The following is a 22,691-nucleotide window of genomic DNA, read 5'->3' as shown; positions in this document are numbered from 1 at the left end:
TCAAAATAGGAGCTGGGGTTATCCAGGTAAATGTGAAAACTTCAGAAATGAAGAGAGCAAAGGAAGGCATTGTGGGTAGAGGCGAGAACATGGACACAGGCAAGGAGGGGGAAATGTTGGGTGAGCTGGAGCACTGAGGGCAAACGGGGAGAGACAGGCCTTCACCTGCTCGAGCTCCTGCCACATCAGGTCTGTCACACACACTTGTTAGTTGTATATGGTCCTTAACATCTGTTGGGTGTCTCTTGTTGTCTACTTGGATTTGTAAGAGTTATCTTACTGTCCCATCCCAACCGTGACTGGCATGAGGTCAGACCTGGAGCATCTGCCGATGGGAGGGGTGTATGGAGAAAGGAGAGGGGCTGGAGACGTGTCCTCATGCTGTCCTCGACGGGTTTGGGGGCCAGAACGCAGAGGGGGGAGGGTCCCTGAGCCTGGGGGCTGGTCAGCTCAGTGCAGCTGGATGGAAACATTTTCTGAACATGGAAGTCTAGCAGGAGGGAGGGCATCTGTGACGAGGTTGTCATGGAGGGGAGGGGCTTGAGGGCTCCAGGACCCACCTGCCATTTGTATTAATCAGCTGGGCAGACCCCGTGGGGAAGGGATGGGGCCATTTGCTCTGCTTCTGGATAAACTGAGGCACAGAGAAGGTAAAGCGGCTTCTAAGGAAGACGTGTGCTTCAAGATGCACACGTCTTCCTTTCATGGCCTTCTCTTGATTTTCCTGTCTACCAAGACCAAGGACCTGTGAGCTAAAGTGTCCTAGATACACTTAATATTCATCTATTTCACTGTGGGAAAAGCAAGAGTATCAAGAGTGGATAAACGATAGTACCAAAGCCTCACGCCAGAACAGAGCTTACTGTCTTTAAGCACAGGACGTATTAAGAGAGAGGTGTTTCCATCTCCCAGGAAGGTGGTGGGGTAGGCAAGGCAGTCACCATCATCCCCCATTACAGATGGGGAAGCTGAAGCTCAGAGAGTTTAAAGACTTGCCCAGATCACCAAGCCCGTGAGTGGAGTGGCAAAGCTGGGATGCGAGCTCAGGTCTTCAGGTCCCAGGCCTGTGGCTCTTGCTGGTCTACTGTGCCTCTTCTCTCTGGAACCTTGCCCCATGAGGCCCACATTCAGGGATCTCAGCCCCAGCTCCATCCCCTCACTCCCAGGACCCCTGCACGCCTCCTGCTCTCTTTCTCCCTCAGCAGCAACCCATCCCCGCCTTAGCCGGCAAAGATCTCCTGGGAACATCAACAATAGGGGCCACCACCGCTGAGCATTAGATGAAGCAGCGTTCTCAGACCACACCCTGCGTGCATCCACAGCCCCTGGATTTCTGGTGAAAATGCAGCTTCTGGCTCAGCAGGTCTGGGGCGGGGCCTGGCACTCTGCATTTCTAACAAGGTGAGGCTGTGCTCCTGGTCCAAGGACTGCACTTTGGGTAGCAAGGGGTAGCTGTAGGATCACTGCGAACACCACCTGCCTGGTCCGTGGCTGGTGCTGGCGCTTGCTCTCTCTCTCTCTCTCTCTCCTTCATCACCATCTCTCCTGAAGCTCCAGGGTGAGCTTTTGTCTCAGAGGCACAAGGAAAGGGTTTCCCCTTCAGTTCACGGTTCACGGCAGCTGCCACCTCCCTCCTGGAGCACTTCAGGGCTGCTCCTTACGCCTACCGGTGACCCTCCCCCCGCATCACAAGGGGTCCTGGGAGCGGCAGTTGCCCTGCAAGCAGTTGAGAAGCTTTTCTGGGCACTGCCTTTCCCTCCTCCTCCTCCTCGGCCCTGCAACCTCACCAGGCTGGCCCTCCCGGACCAGGCCCTGGAAATCGAGGGATGGAGGGGCACCCCTCTTCCCCTCCAGACCTCGCTGAAATTCTGTCCTTGCCCAAGAGTCTCGGTTGCGAGCTCATCCCTATTAATTCTCCTTGTACATTTAGAGCCAACAGTTTTTATTTATTCATTTATCTTGGTCTTCCTTCCCCTCCCCCTCCTCACCAGCGTGGAATTTACAATTCTCAGGTGGTCTTGCTGAAGGACAGAAGCTTGGGGAGAGAGGGGGTCTGCACCATGAACCCTGAAAAGGGCAGCCACCCCTTAGTCCCTCTTGCACCGTCAGGGTGCTCCTGGGCTCACGCTCCAGTTGGTTGGATGTTGGGACAGCCCAGCACCTGCTGCAGGAGGGGTGCCCGGAATAGGGACCCACTTGGCCATTGCTAGGCTACGGGGAAAGTGAGCCACCCAGCTACCGTTAGGGCGCCCCCTCGTGGCCAGTTACCACCTGCCGTGGCTGGAGGAGTTGAAGCTGCCCGAGCACGAATTGTCGTCTGCCAGCAGCCCTGAGACTACAAATACAGGGCGTGGCATCTTCAAGGCTGGAGAGAGGCAAAGAAGGAAAGGCAGGGACACCACCGAGGGCGTAATAACAGCAATAATAAGCGAATAACAGCTACCACACACAGAGCACCTACTATGTGTCAGCACCGCGTGGGTGCATCCTCCCACCAGCCCTGTGACAGTGTTATCTCTACTTCACAGAGGAAGAAACTGAAGCTCAGAGAGAGGAGGCCGAGCTGCCTGATGAGTAAGTTCCCAGCCTGCCTTCCAGACCGAGTGACCCTGGCAGGATTTAGGCAACACCTGCTAATCCCGAATCCAGATTAGAACGGCACCCTCCTCAGAGCACCTTACAGATGATTCAGTGAGACCCTCGCAGGACCTGCTCAGGTGAAACTGCCATAAATGGTGGCGTGGGGTTTGAAGCTATCCGGATGTGACCCCTTCCTCCCCACAGGAGCCAGCCCCGCCCCCAAGAAAGGCCGCCCTCCGCCTGTCAAGGCAGTGCCCCCAGCCTCGTCAGCCGCACATTTGTAATCAAAGGCAGAGCCGGGTGGCAGCCCGTAATGAAATATTTAATTCCATCCGACAGGTGTCGAGACACTGAGGACCCACCTATGTGGGAGTTGGTACAGACACTCATCTTCTTCCCCTGCCTCCTCACCTGTCCTCCCAGGAGAGGAGAAGGAGGGGACAAAAGCCTGTTCCAGAGCCAAAGGCTCGAGGACACCTGCCTGGGCTCAGGCTGGGTGGCATTAGGACTCTGGGGGTGAGCAGCCCACCCTGGCAGCTGCAATGGGTTCTCTGTGTGAGAGTGGGGGCAGGGCAGAGGTCCAAGGCCAAGGGCTTCCTGAGCCGGCGTGGCCGGGCGTCCGATGGTCATCTCCACCCCGGCAGCCCCTGCCTGGAAGCTGGCGCAGTGAATTATGATTTAGCTTCCCTGCCCCACGGCCCCACCCCCAGCACATTAAGGCGATGATTAATATTTAAGAGAAGAAATATAGTCAAGACTCTAACATGAGAGACAGCGGTTGACTCTGCTCAGGGAGAGTGTGGAGACGTCCTCACATGAGCTGAGGGGGCCGGGCGGGGGAGGGGCAGCCAGACGGAGATGCGGACTCAGAGCTGGGCTTTCCCTTGGCTTTGCCCTTGATCTGCAGGGCCTGGCCCCCTTACCCATCCCTGAGCCAGTGAAGTTCTGTGCAGTGGTCCCCACGGCGTGCCCAGCCCCTGGCTCCCAACCCTGTGCTGCTTTCTCCTGCCCTCCCGCCCTCTCTCTCAGCCCAGCCACCATCCACAGTGACAGCCTCAGGACAGCTGACTATCCAAGTGGGAACCTACCTTCCTGGGCTGACTGCTCTGTGATAGGACTCAAGCGTCCCATGGATTGAGGCGTCTTCAGGAGCCCAGTGGGGATACCTGCTCAGTCCAGACATAAACCCAGAGACCCAGAGGCTTCCTGAAGGACACAGAGGCAGCAGCCACCCGAGATGACACTGAGACCTTCCCGGCAGCTCCTGCAGCCTGGCTGCCCTGCCTAACCTCCTGACAGGCACGGGGTCTCCAGAGTACGGCCCAGGAGAGAAGATACCTCTCAGCAGGCAGTTTAGCTCAGTGACTTTGGAGCTAGACATTGAATCACAGCTTTACCACTTCCTGGTGTGTGACTTTGGACCTCAATTTCTCCATCTGTACCATGGGAATGACAATAGCTAACATCTAAGGACTCTTGCTCTGTGCCAGACTCTATTCTGAGCACTTCATACATATGCACCAGCTCACTCCTTACAACAGCTTATTATGTGCCCATTTTACAGATAATGGAGCAGAGGCCCAGAGATGTCACTGGTCCAGAGCCCATTCCCTAAAACTCCTACTTTACACAACGCAGAATCACCCGTGCTGAGCTGAGGGGAGGACTCCCTGGAATATCACAGATCAAGCTCTTAGCCCACTCACTCAAGGAGCTCGCATAAATGATCCCTGCTAGTACTCTTGTTGTTGTTGACATTACTCGAGTACTGAAGTACTCCGTGGCACACAGGGATGGAACTGGAAAGGGCGCCAGCCACACGATCCATCCTGGTCGACCTCCTTCCTCCCTTACGAATACCCTCTGCACTTCCATCAGATCTTCCCCTGCAAAGTGCGAGCTCAGTGCTTGGCATACCCTGTCCTGGTAAAACTGTTTGCTGGATTGGATGGGGTGGGCTAGGAGGTTTCCAGGCTGAAAGGATGAGCAGAAACTGGTCAGACTGTAGCATTTGCAAATAGTACCTCACTCACTCGCCCAGCATGCTGACTTCCTACAATGGAGGCGGGGCTTATTTTCAAGGCTGGAATTATGACTACTGAGAAGAAATGATCTAGTGGCCAGCTTGCCAAGAATTTCCCCACCCCAGAGAACGATGTCACGTGACCCCAGAGTTCTCAGGGTAGCTTTGCTTTGGCACACTTCCAAGGTGAGACAGTGACTTGGTCCCAGTCCCAGATGCAGGAGAGTCAAACCTGGTATCTTGGTCCCCCCACTCGGCTCACCCATCCCAGGGTCTGTCCCAGACCCCCTCCCACTTGGCCTGAGCCAAGAGAACAGCAGTGGGCAGACTTACGTGGGAGCAGAATCTCTCAGGGGGGTCTCCGCATGTGATGCCCGGGGGCTCCATCTTCACCTTGACATAGTCCTTCAGGCGCATCACCTTGGGCTGGCAGGCATAGAACTCCCAGGTGGGGCCCTCGTCTGAGGTCACCCAGGATTTGCAGATGTCATAGTCCCCAGAAGCCAGTGGGAGGCAGTGCAGGAAAAGTGCCAGGAGGTGCAGCATGGCTGTGCAGTCTGCAGGGGCGCAGCCCAGAGGGGCCCTGGACAGTCAGCGACGACGGGGTCAGGCGGGGCTCTCAGCCTCAGCATGGAAATGCCACATCTACCAGGCTACGGAGGCCGGATGTCCCAGGGACTCGAGTACCGCCGGGTTTCAGACGGCGAGGAACTTGTTTTTTCCAAAAGGATAAGATGGAAAACTCAGAGCCAGCGTTTCTCAGACTGCTGATAGGCAGATCAAAAAGTTGCCCATAACTTGGCGTCCTCCTGACCTTGGCATTGTACCTCTCCCAGAGGTGAATCTGATCAAATCAGGCAGACTCTCAAATTGTGACAGTGGGTGGAAATGGGATAGGGAGGAAATCCACAGGGCTCTGGCATGGGGCCGGATCACATTGCCTGTAATTTTTGTCCTTCCAATCAATCCAGGTCTTTAAAAGGCCCTTCGTGTGTGATGTGCTCACCACTACTGCAAAACAACCCTCTGGCCTGCGTTGTAAAGATAGAATAAAACCAGGAGGTGGATGTGTTAGCTGGAAACATGTTCCCTCTCTGGGACCGGACTTGGCATCTCAGACCCATAAAAGAGATTTCTTTTCATATGGGCTTAAAGTGACAACAATTGTGTGGCTGGACCAAAACATAAAAAGCTACTGAGGTGTTAACTGGGGAGAAGCTTATTTGGCTCTGTTTTGGTGGGGACAGGCACTAATGGGGGCCAGCTGACCTTGGCTGGTAGCCATCAGCAACTTATTATGAAGTTTCTGGGACTTCAGCTCTCCATCCATCCAGGTACCCGGGGTCTGGCTTGCCTTTCATTGTAAGAAGGGAGGAGAGCTCATTAGCAACAACACCTGCAACAAATTAAAAAGAGAAGGGGGATAAAGATGTGTAAGAACAAAAGCTCTCCGGCAAAATGTGCAAAAATTGAGGCCGCATTAGCAAGGTCTCCCGAGAAAACTGGGTTATTTTTATTAATATTGGAGTTGCACATTTGGAGACTGGGCACATTAGTAAAAAGGTGGGGCATGTTCTCCCCACTAATGGGGGTGCTAGGTCAGCAGAAGTGCCCCTGCTGGGGGTCGGTGACTCTCTAAAACATCCCCAGCAGCCAAGATCGAATGGTTGCTTGAAAATACCATGACTAACAAGTCCAAATGTCAGCGGTGAATGGCAGACACGAGATGGTAGCTGTAGGCGTAGGTGAGGCTGTGTCACAGGTACAGGAAAAGAGGCGTCCACACAGGCGCCGGTAGTTAGGAGCCAGATGCTGACAAATAGTTCTCCGAACTCTGAAACGCTGAATTTAATGTTTAACTCTAAGAAACTAGGGATGCTGAGACTTTGACAGAAGTGACAATGATTTGTCATATTAGATTTTCTGATCAAGGCCAAATTTTGCAATCATCTTTTAAAGGGTATGTTTATAAATGGATCGCTATTATGGTTATTGCTTTACTATTTTAAGCTACTGGTAATTATTTAAAAGCCCAAAGAGATATAACCAAGACGAATGTTACATGGTGAAAAACACGACTCCAGTCATGTGGTGTGTCCCCAGACACTGGATACACCACTAGGAGAATCTGAGTCCAGCCAGTGTGGGATCCCGGCCAAAAATACTAGCCAATAGGGCAAAGGTTACCGCAGTGAGTCACAGCAGCAGTGCCTGTTATTAATTACTCGGGGTATCATGCCTGTGATAGTATCTCAATTCCCCAACCGCAGCAGGCTGGGTGCTCACCTCAACCTGACTCACCTGACATCCTCTTCCGCCATTGCACATAGAAGGACCCTGAAGAGTTGGCTATATTTCCATGAAACCCCATTCTCCACCCAGACACAAACCCTCCTGCCAAACGTGACACATCGGAGGGGTGCTGGTAGTCCACAGGCGGCCGGTGGCCCAGCACCCCCGCAGGAGAAGGCCCCCCCCGCCGAGCCCTGCGCTCCAGGCCTGAATTGTAAATCTGCATTAAAGAGGCCCCTGCCCCTCTCTCTGGCTGAAGGGCTCTTGATGGAGATGAATGAGAAGCAACGGGCACCACATTTTCACGTCTCACCTCTGGCTGTTTAAAGAGAAACCTGTTATAGAGTCTGCCCGGCCTTGAATGCGCTCCTGGCTAGAAAACTCTCAGAAAGAACCCGCCTGGCGACTATTTTTACAACCTGAGAAAATGTAGTAAAAATAAAATAGCGCGGCCGGCAAAGGTTTGGATGCCTCTACCCGAGCGAGCTTCGTGCGGCCCAGAAAAACAGCAGGTCCCTAATTAATTCTTCCAGCCGCTGAGTCCCAACTGTTCACTAACAGGGCATTCCTGACGGCGGGGGCACCAGGGCGCCGGGCTGCGGGCTTCCTTCGTCTGCAGGACCGGCGGCTGCTCGGGGCGCTGGACCTGCCGGCGCAGGGAGGCAGCGAGGCCCGGAGGCCGGGAGGCCGGCGCGAGCGGCGCTCGGGGACACTCGCAAATCTATTAATTGCTTTGCAGCTCTGTTGGCTTAAGTGCCACGCATTCCCTGGAAAATGGGGAGCGGGGGGGGGGGGGGCAACAACAACAAAATCTGGCAGGAGGGTAATAAATGTGTTTACAACTAATCAATCAATTGGGCGTTGCTGCTGCCGTCGTAGGGGAATTGTAAACTCAGCATGCGAATATTACAGTCGGTTTTTGCCAAAAAGAAAAAAAAGGAGGGCGGGGAGAGACGCAAGAGTCCCTGGAAGAAGGAGGCGGAAAGCGGAGGGAGGGCGAAGCCAGCAGGGAAATTTCAGAGTAAGGTTGCATCCCGTGGGTCGTTTTCTCCCTGGAAAATAAATCTTCACCTGATATTATTAAGAAACTGCAGCTCCCGAAACAAATGGGATCGATGCGCTTTATTTTCTTTTAAGAGTCCTGAGGAGCCGAGGGGGGCTGATGGCCAGGGTATTAAAACCCGAAAATTAGATTTTACCAGGATTTCTGAACTCAGATTTCTCTGTCTTATTGAATTAGCGCTTCTCGGAGCTGGCTCCTCCCCGACTTGCTGCTGCGCCCTCGCCTCGTGGGAAACTTGCCGCCGAGGGCGCGGAGCCCCTGGGCTCACTGGAGGGGGGGTGCTGGGGGCATCTCCTGGAACCCCGCGCACCCCGAGGTCCCCTGTTCCTTCCCAGCAGAGGCAGCCGAAAAAGGTGAAGCTGACTGCAGAGGGTGGTGCCAGGGGCCAGGAAAGAAAGGGGAGCAGCTCCCGCCGAGGTCACCTTCCCGTCCCCCCCACCCCTCTCCCCACCTGGCCCCGGGCCGGATCCAGTAGGTGCCCGGCTCACCGCCGGTTTAGCGAGCATCCGGGTTCTGGCGGTTCTGGTGCCCCAGCCCCGGAACAGGAGACTTCTCCAGCTCTCGGCAACCCCCCACGCCCTCTCCGCGGCCAGGGAGCCGGGAAAAGTTGAGCGCGGGGGTGGGGCGCAAGGAAGAGGCCTCGGCTCAGCGAGCGCGCCCAGGGGTCCGGGTCGAGTCCGGCTTAGGGTGGGCGGCAAACGGCGTGCGCAGCACGTGGACTGGCCGGGCAATCCCGCAGCTGCTTTTTGTCTTCCGAAGTTGAGTGCAAGCCACCGGAGCAATTAATAATCACGCCTTTAACGAAGGCCTGGCCGGCACCGAGGGTGCCCCCTCATTTGGCACAGCCGCTCTTAATTAGAAGACAGCGAGCGAAGAGCCAGAAATTACTTGCATCCTTTTTCCCAGTGCTGCTGCCAGCAGCGACCCTGCCGCCGTCCCCCGCCCAGGCAGACAACTTACTCCGGAGCGGGCGACCCTACGAACCTACGGCCCTCTTCCCGCCTTCCTGCCGCTTCTGCTCCCCCATCTGTGAGCCACGCAGTTCGAGGTTCGACTCCACATTGGCCCCAAGCCGGTCCCTGCGCAACCCCCTCCCCCACTCGCCCACCCCTCCACGGCACCGAAAGAAATGTTCCAGGCCTGGCTGGCCAAGAGTTTCTCTGGGCAACTCACACGTACCCACTTTTCGGAGAGATGGGAAGGGGGTGGGGGAGGGGCGCGAGAGAAGGGTTAATTTCCTTTTCACAAACACATCCAGGCATTCTTGCAACATCCATCCCCACCACACACACGATGGAAAAAGACCCTGGTGGGAAAACGCCAGCCAGAAAGGCAAGCTACTCCTTTAAGACGCTGCTACAAATGCACACACACACACCCCTCTCGGGCGACTCCAGCCCTCCGCTAGTAACAGACGCTACCAAATAACTTTTGCATCCAAGCCTTTGCGGGGCTGCTTTAAGTGGCTCCTGGGCCCGGGAAAGCCTGCATGGTCACCGAAGCCCTTTAAAAATGAAACCAAGCTGGCAAAGCTGCAGCATCTCTCCCCCCGGCTCGCCTCCCGGGCTCTCCCCGTCCGCCTTACCCCGGCTCGGAGCAGCTTCCCGGAGCGGGGACCTGGGAGGCCGAGAACCGCCACCCTCTGGCGCTCCGCCTTCCCCCTCGGGCTGGCGCTGGGTGGGGGCGAGGGCCGGAGGGCTGCGAGCCGCTGCTCCTTCCTCGCGCCGCTCCCGCCGCCGCTGTGGCCGCCGCCGCTGCGGCCGTCAGAGTGGGGTTGGGGAGCCCTCCGGCCGCCGGGGGGGCCGCCCGCAGCCGTCCCGGAGACACGGGCAGGGGGAGGGGGCCACCCGCACCGCCTGCATCGCCCGCCGCGGGCGAGCGGGAGGTCGGCGCTAACAAGTGCAAACTTTTTGGCCCCCCTGGGCGGCTCGGAGAGGACCCGTGCTCGGGCACCGGGCAGCCCCCGGCCTGGGTGGGCTTCGCGGCTGCTCGTCGGGGCGCCGGGGCATCCCCCCGCGCGGCGCGGGCCAGATGGCTGGGCGCTTCACTGCCCCCCTGCACTCAGCTCCAAGTTAATGCCGAGGCCAAATCCTCTTGCCATCACTCACGATCACCATCGGGGCTTTTATCTCTCGGTCTGATCCGGGCTGCGTAACTTCCTCTGTGTGGCTTTAACACACCATCCCACCACGGAGCAACGGTCTTCTTAAAGGTGCAGGAAGGAAATATTGCGAGACTCGGGGGACGCGCCACCGCCCGGGGAGGGGCGCCGCGAACAGGGGCGTCCTGGCGGGCCCGCGGTCAGGGTGGCCCCAGCAGGCGGCCGCGGAAGCAAGCCTGCTCTGGGGGCTCGCTGCCTAAACATCTCCTCCCCGCCCGGGGGCCAGCGGGTCCCAGCGCGCAGAGCGCATCCTCAGCCAGCTCAGGTCAGGCGCCGCGGGGCTGCAGCTTCCTTTTCCGAAACCCAGGGGCCTGACCGGGTGCCAGCGCCCATGGGCGTGGGGGCTGCCCCATCGGTACTAGGGAGGGGGCTAAGTGAGTCAGTCCGCCCACCCCAACAGCCAAGGGCTCAAGGCTTCTGCTCTGTCTCCCTCTGTGAAGTGCTGCCACCCAGAAGGCCCCAAGCAGTGGGTAAAGGGGTGTGGGTGGGTGGATTTGGGGAGATGGGGAGGGGGAGCGATCTGAGCTCACAACCAGAGCCTGAATACCAGCTGACACATCGCCGCCTCCACCCTGATGGGCCCTGCTTTTGACGAAGCCAAGCCGGCTCTGAAGGGAGTGCAGACAGGGGCAGGAGGGGCCTCACTCGGTGGTAAGCTCGGGAGGACGGTGTGGGAGGACTCCTGCAGGGGCCAGGGCAGAGGCCACGGACTTGGCAACACTGGGCAGCCTTGGGCTCGTCAGCCCCCTGGAGAGTTCCTGCCAGGCTGGCTCCCTGGGAGGTAGGAGAGCTTCCTCTTCTCCCAGGGGCACAAGTGGTTTCCAGGAGCTCCTGGCCCCCTCCACGGTGGGTTCTCACTGCAGCGCACAGGCAGGATGCATCAGGAACAAAGAGCCTGAGGACAGAGAAAGAGAGAAAGAGAGGGACTGGTCCAAGGTCACAGAGGGTGTCAGGACTAGGAGCAAGAGGTGGCCCCTCAGGGCTCCACCCCTCTGCCCTCCCCTACCTCCGCCTTAACCCTTCCCTGCTCTTGGCTCCTCCAAGCTTGGAGAGCGGCCTGAACTGCTGAATAACATTTAGACTGTTGTCACAGAGCAGACAGAGGATGCAGAATTAAAGACTGTCAGGTGCTTTAATAATATTAATAATAGTAATGACATTTATTGCACACCTGTTTTATGCCAGACTATGCAAACCAGCTTATGTATCATCCATTCTTCCCAGCAGCGCTATGACTTAACTCCTATTAGCCAAGTCCCAAGGTACAGATGAAGCTTAGAGATGTTAAGTAAGTTGCCCAAGGTCACACAGCTAAGGAAGTCTCTGGCCTGAGGGGCAGGGTTCTCAGGCCCCCAGGTGGTACTCAGCCACTGCCTGACTTGCTGGTTAACTTGGGGCATGGCTCAGAGTACTTCAGGGCCTCAGTTTCCCCATCTGTGAGATGTGAATCGTGAGTCTTTCCTTTTCCAAGGAAGGTCAAAACAAGGCTGTCCAGTGCCTCCTCCTGTGTGTGGGCTCAGATCCCACGCACCAGGGTGGGTCCCACCCCACAGAGCTGTCCTGGAGAACAGGTGGACGCCAGCCCCTGGTTACCTGCTCCCAGGCCTCAAGGCGTCCAGCAGGAGGAAGCTCCTCCACCAAGGAGAAGACATCTCAATTTGATGTTTAGGCATTTGGCCTGCAAGCGGCAGTGACAGGCACTGGGTGGGGCTACCACGCCAGCAGGGTGAGTGATGACCCGGCCAGCCCTCAGCCTGCTGTCCCCCTGGGAAACGCCCTTCTCTTCCCTCATCACCGAGACTGGATGCTGCCAGGACAACCAACAAGACATGGAGAAGGATGCTTCTTATTTGTGGTTCATCTAAATACAGTGGAAGGTCCTCCTGTTATTGTCCAGCTGGTTTAAGTGACCCGTATGAAAGCTGTGTGTCCCTGGAAACAATGTTTACAACACCTCTCCAGCCCTCTGCCCAGTACTCCCTGCCTCTCCAACAAGCTGCAGTCAACAGGCGTTTTCGGGGACCCATTCCGGAACCGTCCGTCTTCCGTCTTCCCATTTCTAGACCCTGAGAATTATGGGATAGTGGAAGAGCACTGACCCCAAAGTCAGGATAATGGAGTTTGTGCGGTTCGGCCCCTGACTCGCTTTGTGGCCTGGGGTCATCACTTCCCTGCTCTTTCTCCATCCACATAATGAGGGGATTTACCCAGGAAGGTGGTCTCTGTGTGAAGATCCCGGGTTGACAGCAGGCCATCGCAGCTTCCAGAAGACTGCATTCTTTTCAAGTGAACAAAAGGTGCTTATTTTCCAGGATGGGAAACAAATAAGATTCCAGCTATATAGGGACCAGGTGGTCAAGAGAACTTCATTTTTAAATTTCATTATGGTACCTTATGACAAATAGCCTTTTCCCAGCAATGAAAAGAAGCTGAGCGCCGGGGGCAGGAAAGTGTTAATGAATCGCCCAAAAAATAATCTTTGGCCCCCCTCTCACAAGCAGCCTAATCATTCTCATCATTGGTGGGATTTTAGCTCCACTGCACAGTTTTAATTTGAATGGTGAATGTGAAATCTACTATCAAAAAGCATCTGCAGAACAATGCATTGAATTCTATCCCACCTGTGTTTTTAAAAAGGAGATATATGTATATGTATACATGTATATATATGTAAAAGGATATATAGACCAAAATATGAACAGGGGAAATGGGGGCAATGACATGCTTGCTTTTGCATACTGGGGGTGCCAAAAAAATGTATACACATGACTTGTATTTCTCTTTTGTTATCTGTATATGTTGAGTATTAGAATTTTAATACAGTTTTTTTCCTTTCTTAAAATGTGTATACATTTCTCTGGTACCCTCTGTATATACATCTATATTATTTCTGTGTTGCTTGACTCCTTTACAATGAGGAAATATGCATAAATGGGACAAACGAGTAACAGGAAATTATAAAGTCACGCACAAAAATGATCTACTAGCTTTGCAATGGGCGGTAACAGATGAGGTCCAGGCCCTCTGGGAATTTCTGAGAGACAGCAAATCCTGATGCAGGCAGACATAAGGACAGACAGACAAAATGAGTTCACATCCCTGATGAAAGTCAAGTGTAAGCTCAAAAACCACCCCCTACATGCTCTCATCCTTCGCCTTGTTCGCTCCGTTCTCTTATGCCAGACCAAGATTTTGATTTGTCCCCTTGACCTTGAGCAGTTGAGATGCAGCTGTAAATAGGTGGTAAGATCCTGGGAACTAGTCCAGGACCATCTAGGGGTTTCCAGGCATCCCTGGGTCCCTTACTTCCACAGCCAAGGCAGAGGCATGGGACGAGAGACCAAGCCCCAAGCCCCAGGCTTTCCCCAAGGTGACATCTCCAGTCAGTGGCAGAGGCTGCAAGAAGCACCCCAACTCCTCCCTGCCAGTTCTCCACTCTAATCTCCAGACCATACCTCCATTAATTATTATTACTATATTAATCATACATGTAATTAATTCAGTAATGGTGATTCATAATTGATTGCATTTTATATGGTGCCTTTCATCCACGCATCTCCCAAGATATGCACTGCCTACAACAAGAGACATACAGCAAGACGTGTTCTTTGCTCGCCTGCATTTTGTTGGATAAACTTCTCTTCGCAGAGGCAGGGGGCTAACGGTTTTTGGGCAGACTGGGCTTGCCAGCCCCAGCTCTGTGCCCGTCTCCCTGGGTGTTGCGGCTCAGGCAGCACCTGCCCAGCCAGGGGCTCCCGCTGTGCCTGCCCTGCCTGGTGGTGGCCGTGCCCTGGGAACCATGCAGACTCCATTTCCTTGGCAGGCAAGTCTGCCTGGCTGCTGGGCAAGGCCAGCTTGGGCTCTGCCAGGAGGCAGTGCCACAGGTGGCACTGGACCAGGGCTCTAGAACTTGACTTTCTGGGCGTGAGTCCTACCTCTCCTGTTCATTGGCTGTGTGACCATGAGTAAGCTGCTGTCCCTTTCTGCCTCAGTTTGCCCAAATGAAAAATGGGACTAATAAACGTCTCTCTCTTCCTAGGGTTGTTGTAAAATTTACATGTAACGATGCACATAAAGAACTTCAAACCTGGTATAGAGTAAGTGCTCAGTAAATGTGAGCAGCAACTGTGGGAGTTGGAGGCTTGGTTCCAGCAGCAGCAGCTAATCTGTGATGACTACGCTAATCGCTTCCCATGTCTGGGCCTCAATTTTCTCAGCTGTAAAATGGGATGACTGGTCAACTTCAAGGGTTCCTTCCAGATCTTAAACGAGTGCTTCCTATAGTGATGGTTGGGATTTGGGGCTTTAGAGTCAAGCTGCCCTGGGCTCACACTCCTGCTCACCATTTACTAGTTGTGTGACTTTGGGCAAAGGACACACCTTGCGAAGCCTCAGTTGACACCTCTGGAAAATGGGGATAACAACAGTGTCCAATGCCTAGGCTGGGTGTAAGAATTTAATGAGCTACTGCTGGCAACCTGTTTGGCTCTAGAACATGCTTGACACCAGTGGCTCCGGTATTTCATACCAGGCATGAGGCACAGCAGTGTATGGATGTTCTCCCATTTCTGCTTTACCACCATCCTGTGAAAGATGCTACTATCATCCCCACTGTTCAGTTGAGACTACTGAGGTGGAGTCGGTCCTGGATGATTCAGTTAGGGGTTAGGGCAGGGTCAGTATTTAAACCCAGGCCTCACGGCTGGGATCACTGATGTATATGCTCCCTGAACTAAGCTTATTATTTCAAGGTTGTTTTCATCCCAATGATCTTGGGAGGGAACTGGCATTGCAGTTCCCACTTGTCAGCAGAAAACCTGGGGACCGGGAGCAGTCTGCTGCCTTCTCTAGGACACACAGCAGGTGATCATCTGAGCCATCAGAATGGGTTCTGTGGAATGAGTAGAAGTGCCACTGGGCCACCTGCCTTTGCCTGCTGAGTCTCCCCCACTCTCAGCCCCACCCCCAAGCCAGCTGTATTTCCTTCCCTCTCCACACGGGACTGCCCTGTTCCTGAGCCCCAGGCAGCATGGCAGGGAGAGCGCTCTGCCCAGGAAGAGCCGGGCTCCTCCTGGCAAAGTAGTTCTGCTCCTTTGGGAAGGGTGGCTGCTGTCAGGAGGAAGCCCCAGTCCCCAGTTCCCAGGGGATCAGCAGACAGTTGGGGTTTTAGCCCAGTGGGTGCCCAGAGTGCCTTCGGCAGACAGTTGGTCCCTGGTCCAAAGGTCCCACAGGCAGAAGCAACTGTTGCTCACGTCCGTGGATTCAGAGTCTCTGGGGATCCCTCAGGCCTGGGAGCTGGGGGATGCAAAGGAGCAATAGCCTCCCTCTCTCAGCAGGGGCCCTGCCAGTTTAGATCTCAGGGGACATCTCCCTCAGGAGACTCTGGGTTACCCACTGCGCACCTACTATGTGGGCCCTGGGGATGCAAATGACGAGAAATCAACTGGGTCCTGCCTTCAGAGTGCGGTAAGTCTATCAGGATTATCCATGTCACAGGCACCAAGTTGCCGGTGCACCTCTCAAAGATTTACTAAGCACCTACTATGTGCCAGACACTGTCAGGCCAAGCGAGAGAGGCAGCTGAGTCTGGGGAAGTACGGGCGTGTGTGTGTGTGCACACATGCATGTACATGTATACACACACACACATGTGCAGGGCCAGGGTGAGTGTGTCAGCTTGGCAGCATTGGAAAAAAACACTAGATGCCCCAAAGTCAACTGCAGAGGTAAGTCCTAACTCTCAGGATGGGGGAGAGGAAAGTTCAAACCATGAGAGCCAAGAACAATAAAATCCAGGCTCCATGAAGACCCAGACTTCGACTGCCACCTCTCTGAGCCTCAGTTTCCTCATCTGTTAAATGGGATAATGATAGCACCTACTTCCTGGGGCTGTTGGGAGGATCCATGGAGCCCTGTGTAGGGGTTATTCCCCATTGGCAGATAGGAAACGCTCAGTAAATGTTGGTTTGATTCATCAGCCCTGGTTAATTGCCCTGGCTGAGTGTCTCCTCTGGGGTGGCCCTCGGTTCCACTACCAGGGAAGCTCCAAAGGACTGTGGCCCAGCAGAGCAGACTGCTCTGTGTCAGAAGAATAATGGGGTTCATCACATCTGGGAAATATGGGTGATAGCCCCAGCTCTCCTCCGGGCTGAGGTGTCTCTTCTCACAAAACACCAACTGGGAATTCACTCCTGGGAGGGTGAACCCCACCCCCACCTATTCCTCTCGGGATTTGGGGAATGTTTCTCCCAGCTCTCACCATGTGGGCCAGCTGTGTTGAGGGAGCTGTGGAAGGAGCCACGCCCACGCTCACAGGTACAAACCTTCACCTCCGTCTTCCCTATCTGCCAGGCAGGTGTGCAGGCTGCTAATGGGGCTGGGGGTGGGGGGCAGGTGAGTAAAGGTAGCAATCTGAAGGGAGAAGACAGCTGCCTCTGTTCCTGCAGCCCCCTCCCACCCTGTGACTCCTCATCTAGGGGCAAACGCTTGTCTTCCCTACCGAGCAGGCGATCTGGGCCTCCAGCTTGGCACCTCAGATGTGGTCTTCCTTTCCGCCATGTGCTAATCACAAAACAATTCAGCCAGTTAGAGAAATACCGCTCCACCACGGCTGCCCTCGTCCTCCTGCCCCCTGGGGAGCTAAGGGAAGGGGTGGCCTCTGAGCACGCACCACCACTCAGGCCCCCACCCGTGGTCCCCTGCTCATTAGCATCATGTGAAAAGAGCCCCACGTGGCCCCAACCCAAAGGCACCCACGTGCAGCCATGCGAAGTCCTGGGCAGAGTGTCCTGGCGTGGGCAGGCTGAGAGCAAGAGTCCCTGTCACCAGAGGCAGCTGGACATTCTGAAAGACAACCCACAGTGAGAGAAATAAGTAAACAGAAAGCCATTCCCTCCGACTCGCCCGTTCCTGGTCATACATGTCATGGTATATGCAACAATTTCCTCATTAAATGATGGATTTCGAGGCTGCTGGGAAAACTCGCTGGATTCTAAGAGCCCTGCTTCCTGGCCCCTGTCCTGGGTCCTGCCCAAGGGCACACAGGGACGCTGCTCTGAAACCCACCCCTGTGCTTTCAGGCACTCCTGGGTGTAAGACTACGTCCCTCTCTCCCCCTTACTCCTGCCCAAAGGAGGGTTTCAGACTCAGGGGCCCTAGAACATTGCAGACACCATCGCTCCTGAAGTTCATCTCTTCATCTTGGGATCTTGGGAACGCGCTTTGGTTTCTCACTGAACCCGCTTGGCCTAATGGATGGAGACAGCTCACAGCTGCCACTGTCTCTTTGCTCTGTTGACTTTGCTGACTGTCACCATGACCTCTAGGAGGTCAGGGCTTACCGTGTGCTGCCCACACTTCCAGGGGGTTCCTCCAGCTCCCCAGGGTCCCAATGAGCCTCTGTCTTCATGCTGGGCTCACCCCTCACCCCTTCTTCACTATGGGTCCAGTAAATGCAGGTGTGCAGGACTGAGAAGGGTGAGCCAGCTGCCTGCCTCACCTAGTGCTTTGCTTTGCGTGTCATCTGAGAGTCCAAAGGACATGGCTTCTGACCTCCCACCCAATGGAGTACTCACAGAGGTGTTTTTTTAAATCTGGAAAAACAAATGCTCTGGCTCCAATTTCCTCTTGTCTCGATGCTGCTAATTCCCAAATCTGAATTTGCCGGCACGTGGCACTTATGGGTGAATCGGGACTCACCCCGTCTGTGCCCCTGCCTAGTGTCTCATCCGAGACCCCCTCCCCCCCCCAGCACAGCTCTGTGGGGGTCACAGGGTCCTGGGCCAGGTGTCTGTGGGGAGGTTGCTGAGAAAGTAGTCATGCCCCCCTCCCCCACACCGGGCCGTCTTCGGACCCTGCCTGAGTGTCTTTGGCCACATTTGCAGTTAGCCTGGCGTTGACGAGCAGGGGACGCCAAACCTGACAGCTCGTGTTAGAATACCCACGCCGCCACTTGTTTCCTTGGGCACTTCTCTACGCCTCAATTTCCCATCTGTACAATGGGGACAATAATAGTATCCACCTCTCAGGGTTGTTGTGAGGATTTAATAATGAAATCATGGCTGCAGGGTGCTCAGAGGGGTGAGAGGAGCCCCCAGGGTGATCAGGCTGCCAAGAGCAGGGTGACCTTTGACCCTAGGGAAGCCCTTTGGGCCTCTGGCAACAGGATGTGCTCGGCCTGTCTGAAAGGGAAAATGCCGCCAGAAGCCAAAAGGAGTATAATTTCTGGTCATGTTGGGTGATGTACCCCTGTCCTCCTATCCAAAGTAATTCATTCTCCGAGGCCAGCTTGCATTACCGTCCTCTGTGAAGCAGAGCACGGCCCCTCTCTCTTCCGACCCCTTCCCCATGATTACCTGGGCTGGCTGTCGGCCCTTACAAGCAGCCTGGCTCTCGACCACAGAGTTCAGTGTACACGGGTGACAGACCCTGTGCCAAAGCCTGGGGGAGGTGTCCTTACGAGGCTCTGCTTTGCAGATGAGGATGCCACCAAGGCTCAGAGAACTGCAATGACTTTCTGCAAGTCCTACGCCGGGAGGCAATCCCAGACCTGCCTGACCCAAAGCCAGCGCCCTGTACCCCCACCTCGCAGGCTCAGAGATCTCACCCCAGTTCCGTCCCCTGTGAGCTTTGGGACCCTGACTGAGCCCTGCGCCCCGCTCTTCAGGCCGCAGGATCCCATCCGCCGTGTGAGTGGGCTGAGCTGGAGCTGCCTGAGGGTCCTTCAAGTGGGAACATTTCCAGATGAACTGCCGGCCTCCCAGGTCCTCTCCTGATGCCGGCATCTGAGCTCGCCCAGAACAAATGTTTCTTTGAACGATCAACAGGATGACAACTCCCTAAGGAGAGGAGAGACACGTGTCGAGAGCAGGCTTGTTACAAGCCTGACATTAACACGCCACACGCACGCACAGGTGAGACCCTGAGCAGCCGCAGCGTGGCCATGGGGCATGCAGACGCAGCAGCCGTGTAAACAGGCCTGAAATGGTTCCAGAAATGCCTTCACAGCACACAGCGGGAGCTCGCCTTTTGTAGCTAAGTGGCCTAACATGCGCCGAGAGACTACTGCGTGCCTGTGGGGTCTGGGGCACCTGAGAGTGAGACTGCCACTCCTTAGCCAAATGCATGGGACCATTTCCAGAAAGGACCTCTTGGCATGAGGCGTTCCCATGCAGGGCTGCCCCTATTCCACTGGTCTGTACAAGGATCACGCCCCCCTGTTTGTTGAAATAGTGAAATGCTTCATGCATTTACAGTTACTAAGGAGCCACCGCCCTGAGCCCCCAGAGGATCCTCACCACCCCGTTTCCCGAGCTACCCAGGACCCTTCCGTGGAACCCTCCAGACCTTGACAACCCAGCAGCTACCTGGGCTAGCACCTGGCACAGCAGCTCCAGGCCTCACTCCTGCACTCACCTGGCACCTGCGTGGATTGGTCAGCACCATGTCCACAGGTTGCTAATTATTCTAATTATCACTGCTGATAGTACACACACCGCCGCATACACACGGAGCCCAGAGTTTGGGGTAGTGGGGTTGTGTGTGTCCCATATTGTCCCCTATGTGTTGTTGCTTCAGGGAAACCCCACTCCCAGGCATCCGTCAGGAACCAGTTCATTGGCTTGGTCTCGTTGGGGTCTCCCCACAGCAGGGCAGGAAGGCTTCGGGTCCTACAGGTGCCTCAGAGGGCAGCACCCACCCACTGAGTTGCGGTGGCCTCTCAGGACCTGGGATTTCCCATCACCATAAGCCTTTCCCCAGTCAAGCCCACCTACCACCGCACATTTTATAACTAAATAAATTAGTGGCTTCTGTTTACAGAGGAGGGAGTGGCTGCCCTAGCGGTGCTCTCTCAAACAGAGCTGGGATGGAGAAGTGTAGGGGGAAGAGAGAAGGGACCGGTTGCAGAGGGCTGGGCTGAGTGGATCCTGGGTTATCAGGACACAGTTCCACTGTTGATTAGTCAGGGCTGTCTGGCGATAGAGTCATCATGTCTGTCTAGGACAGGGGAAAGCCATGGTGGACCTCTCCTTGTTTTCCCCATTCTAGAGGGTGGGGATGAGTTTCTGTCTGCCCCATTGAGAGCCCAGAATCATACCAGACATAAATAGGTACTTGGGAACTGCTTCTAATTGAGGGTGACGTTAAACTAGAACCAAGGGACCCACATTTATTGAGCACATACTACAAGCAGTAGCCCAGATGATAAAGTAGGGAGCAATGTTTCTGGGATATTCGAGGGTCAATTTATGTGCCTGTCCATCCATTCATCAGTTCTGCCCCCAGTTACTTATTGAGTGCCTACTGTATGCCAAGCTCTTTGTTGGGGTTGGGGAGGCAGACGAGCATCTGCTCTAGGAAGCTTCCATCCTGGTGTGAGGAGACAGACAAGGTGAGCACAGGTGGTGCGTGTGCTGCCATAGGCAGCAGGGGGTGGATACAGACAGCCCTGCTGTTCTCCTCCCTGGCAGAGCTGCCCTCCGAGGACCAGCTAGGTTATTAATATCCTGCTGAGTCAGGGGGCTCTTGAGTTTCAGCATCACAAGATGTTAGATATTCTTGACTCCTAACTGCCCTCTCCCTGCTCCTCCTTCCCTCTGGCCCTGCCTTCCCCAGCCTCTACCTGCCCCAGGCTGTCAAGAAGGCAGCAGGTGCTGATAAAAAGAGGTCTGGTTTAGGAAGAAAGAGGTGTCTGTGGGGGGAAATAAGACCCTGGGAGAGACCAGGTTCAAATCCCTACTTGGCCACTCCTTAGCCCACGGTGAGGAATGTCACCTCTCTAAGTCCCCTCTCCTACACAAAGGAGATCAGACAGGAGCTGTACGCATTAAGCTTAAGCCAGCTGTGAATGCCAAGGGCTGCCCCTAGTAGGTGTTAAAAGATGATGGCTGTTCATCCAAGTAGCCACTGGGACCATTCCTTGTGCCTTGTCTGGGGAATGACCGAGAACCCGAATGGTGCAGTCCTAGCCTCATGAAACTCAGGCGGGTTGGGAAGCAGAGGTCATGTGGGGCCTGTGATGGGGGACCCACGACCCTGCAGCTTCCACCAGACCCTACGCTGCCCGTCATACGGAGCCCTCCCGCACGGTACTGTGATTTCCTGTCACCAGTGCCCTACCCCCCCCCCCCTGCATGGACTCTAAGCTCCACGTGGGAAGGCTTTGCTGTCAGAGTCAACAGAGACTTCCCAGTGTCTAGCCCCATAGTAGGTGCTCAATAAATATTTGGCAGCTGAATGAATGGACAAGCAACAAGTAAGAAGAGGGGCGTGATGCTGTTGATTTAAATGACTCTTGTGTACACAGGTAAAGCTGAGTAATTAGTGGATTAATAGCGTAGTTGCTAACTGGAATATTAAAATCAAATTTTCTCCTAGTTCTTGATGGTGCCCTCACTCAACCTCTCTCTCCCTCTCCCTCTCTCTCTCTCTCTCTCTCTCTCTCTCCTGAATAGAATTGTCTCAACTGTCAGCTCTGCCAAGGTACATACTAGGCTCTGACGACCACAACTCTGAAAGGTCTTCTCACTGTTCTGAGAAGAAATGGAGAGAGAGCTCTATATGTGTTACTCGCATCACACTAATCAAAACAGCCTGTCTGAGTTCTCCCACCCTGGCTGGAATTCCCACAGCAGGTCACGGACACCAAGGACCCCCACCACAGAGAAGACAACACACCGCCACACACAGCCCATGTTGATTGCCCACCACCCAGCCCCGGTTTCCTCACCTCCAGACATTCCTGGTGATTTCACATGCACAGCAGGAAGGCGAGGAAGAGGAAAAGCAATGGCTGGAGGCCAGAGGGCCAGCTGATGGAGAGCAGGAGGTAGTGACACCACCAAGCAGTCCCTAATCGTTGGATATTGTGACCCCACAAGACCCAAGAAATATGTTCCTTCACTTGACCTCAGTGTGCTTATATTTTAGTTGGGGAGGTAAAAAGAGAACTGAACAGTTCCAGGATGCTTGTGATAAGTAAATTGGTGACGCATGCAAAGACTTTCTGAAGACAGGTGATTCCTGACACCTACCTTTGATTCAGTCGCCCCAGGCCCCTGCCTTCAGCCTTGTATTCCTTAGCCGGCCACACTGAGCTTCTCATCACCTCGGAAATAAGGGATCCAAGTGGCACTTAAATGCTAGCCCAGCTTACCTCCATCATCCCCTTCATGGCACCCCACTTGCCCTACTCGCTTCAGCGAGTGGGAGCCAGGCTGTTCCCCAAACGTGCCTGGAATGTCCTCTGCCCAGACCTGTCTTCCATGGGGAACAAAGTCATAGGTACTTAAATGACGGATTTGAGCCTCGAGCCCAGGTCTTCTGCCTCTACCAGTCTCCAGGATGTCTCACATGACTTTAGCTGGCACTGTCACACTTTCCTCTGAGAAGCTGTCGCTGGCCTTCCGGTCTGGAAGAACGCTGAGGCCCCCAGACCGCTCCTGTGGGGACATAGCACAGCGTGGTGATGAAACGCATGGCTCTGCAGACGACCGGCACCCTGCCCTGGGGACATGCAAGACTTTGGACATGTTAACTAATCTCCCTGAACCTCGGTCTCCTCATCTGCAAAA

General features: G+C 54.9%; 1 protein-coding gene across 4 annotated transcripts in view; it reads right to left on the bottom strand.

Annotated features, from left to right (window-relative positions):
• The window catches only part of NTNG2 (netrin G2), a 71,265-nt gene extending 60,228 nt beyond the window's left edge, over positions 1–11,037 (bottom strand). The window contains exons 1-3 of one of the 4 annotated variants that reach the window (XM_033123274.1): positions 9,544–11,026; positions 5,873–5,999; positions 4,937–5,634 (exon numbers count right to left, since the gene is read on the bottom strand). In XM_033123274.1, the coding sequence (XP_032979165.1) occupies positions 4,937–5,149 (213 nt within the window). In that variant the 5' untranslated portion in view covers positions 5,150–5,634; positions 5,873–5,999; positions 9,544–11,026. Of the gene's footprint in view, positions 1–4,936; positions 6,000–9,543 lie in introns of all 4 variants that reach the window. The other 3 variants (XM_033123276.1, XM_033123277.1, XM_033123275.1) reach the window with 3 other exon arrangements.
• Positions 11,038–22,691: the final 11,654 nt, after the last annotated feature.

This window comes from Rhinolophus ferrumequinum, chromosome 12, assembly GCF_004115265.2.
Source record: "Rhinolophus ferrumequinum isolate MPI-CBG mRhiFer1 chromosome 12, mRhiFer1_v1.p, whole genome shotgun sequence".
NCBI lineage: Eukaryota > Metazoa > Chordata > Mammalia > Chiroptera > Rhinolophidae > Rhinolophus > Rhinolophus ferrumequinum.
The sequence above is the reverse complement of the archived record's forward strand: the minus strand, read 5'-3'. Positions and strand labels throughout refer to the sequence as shown.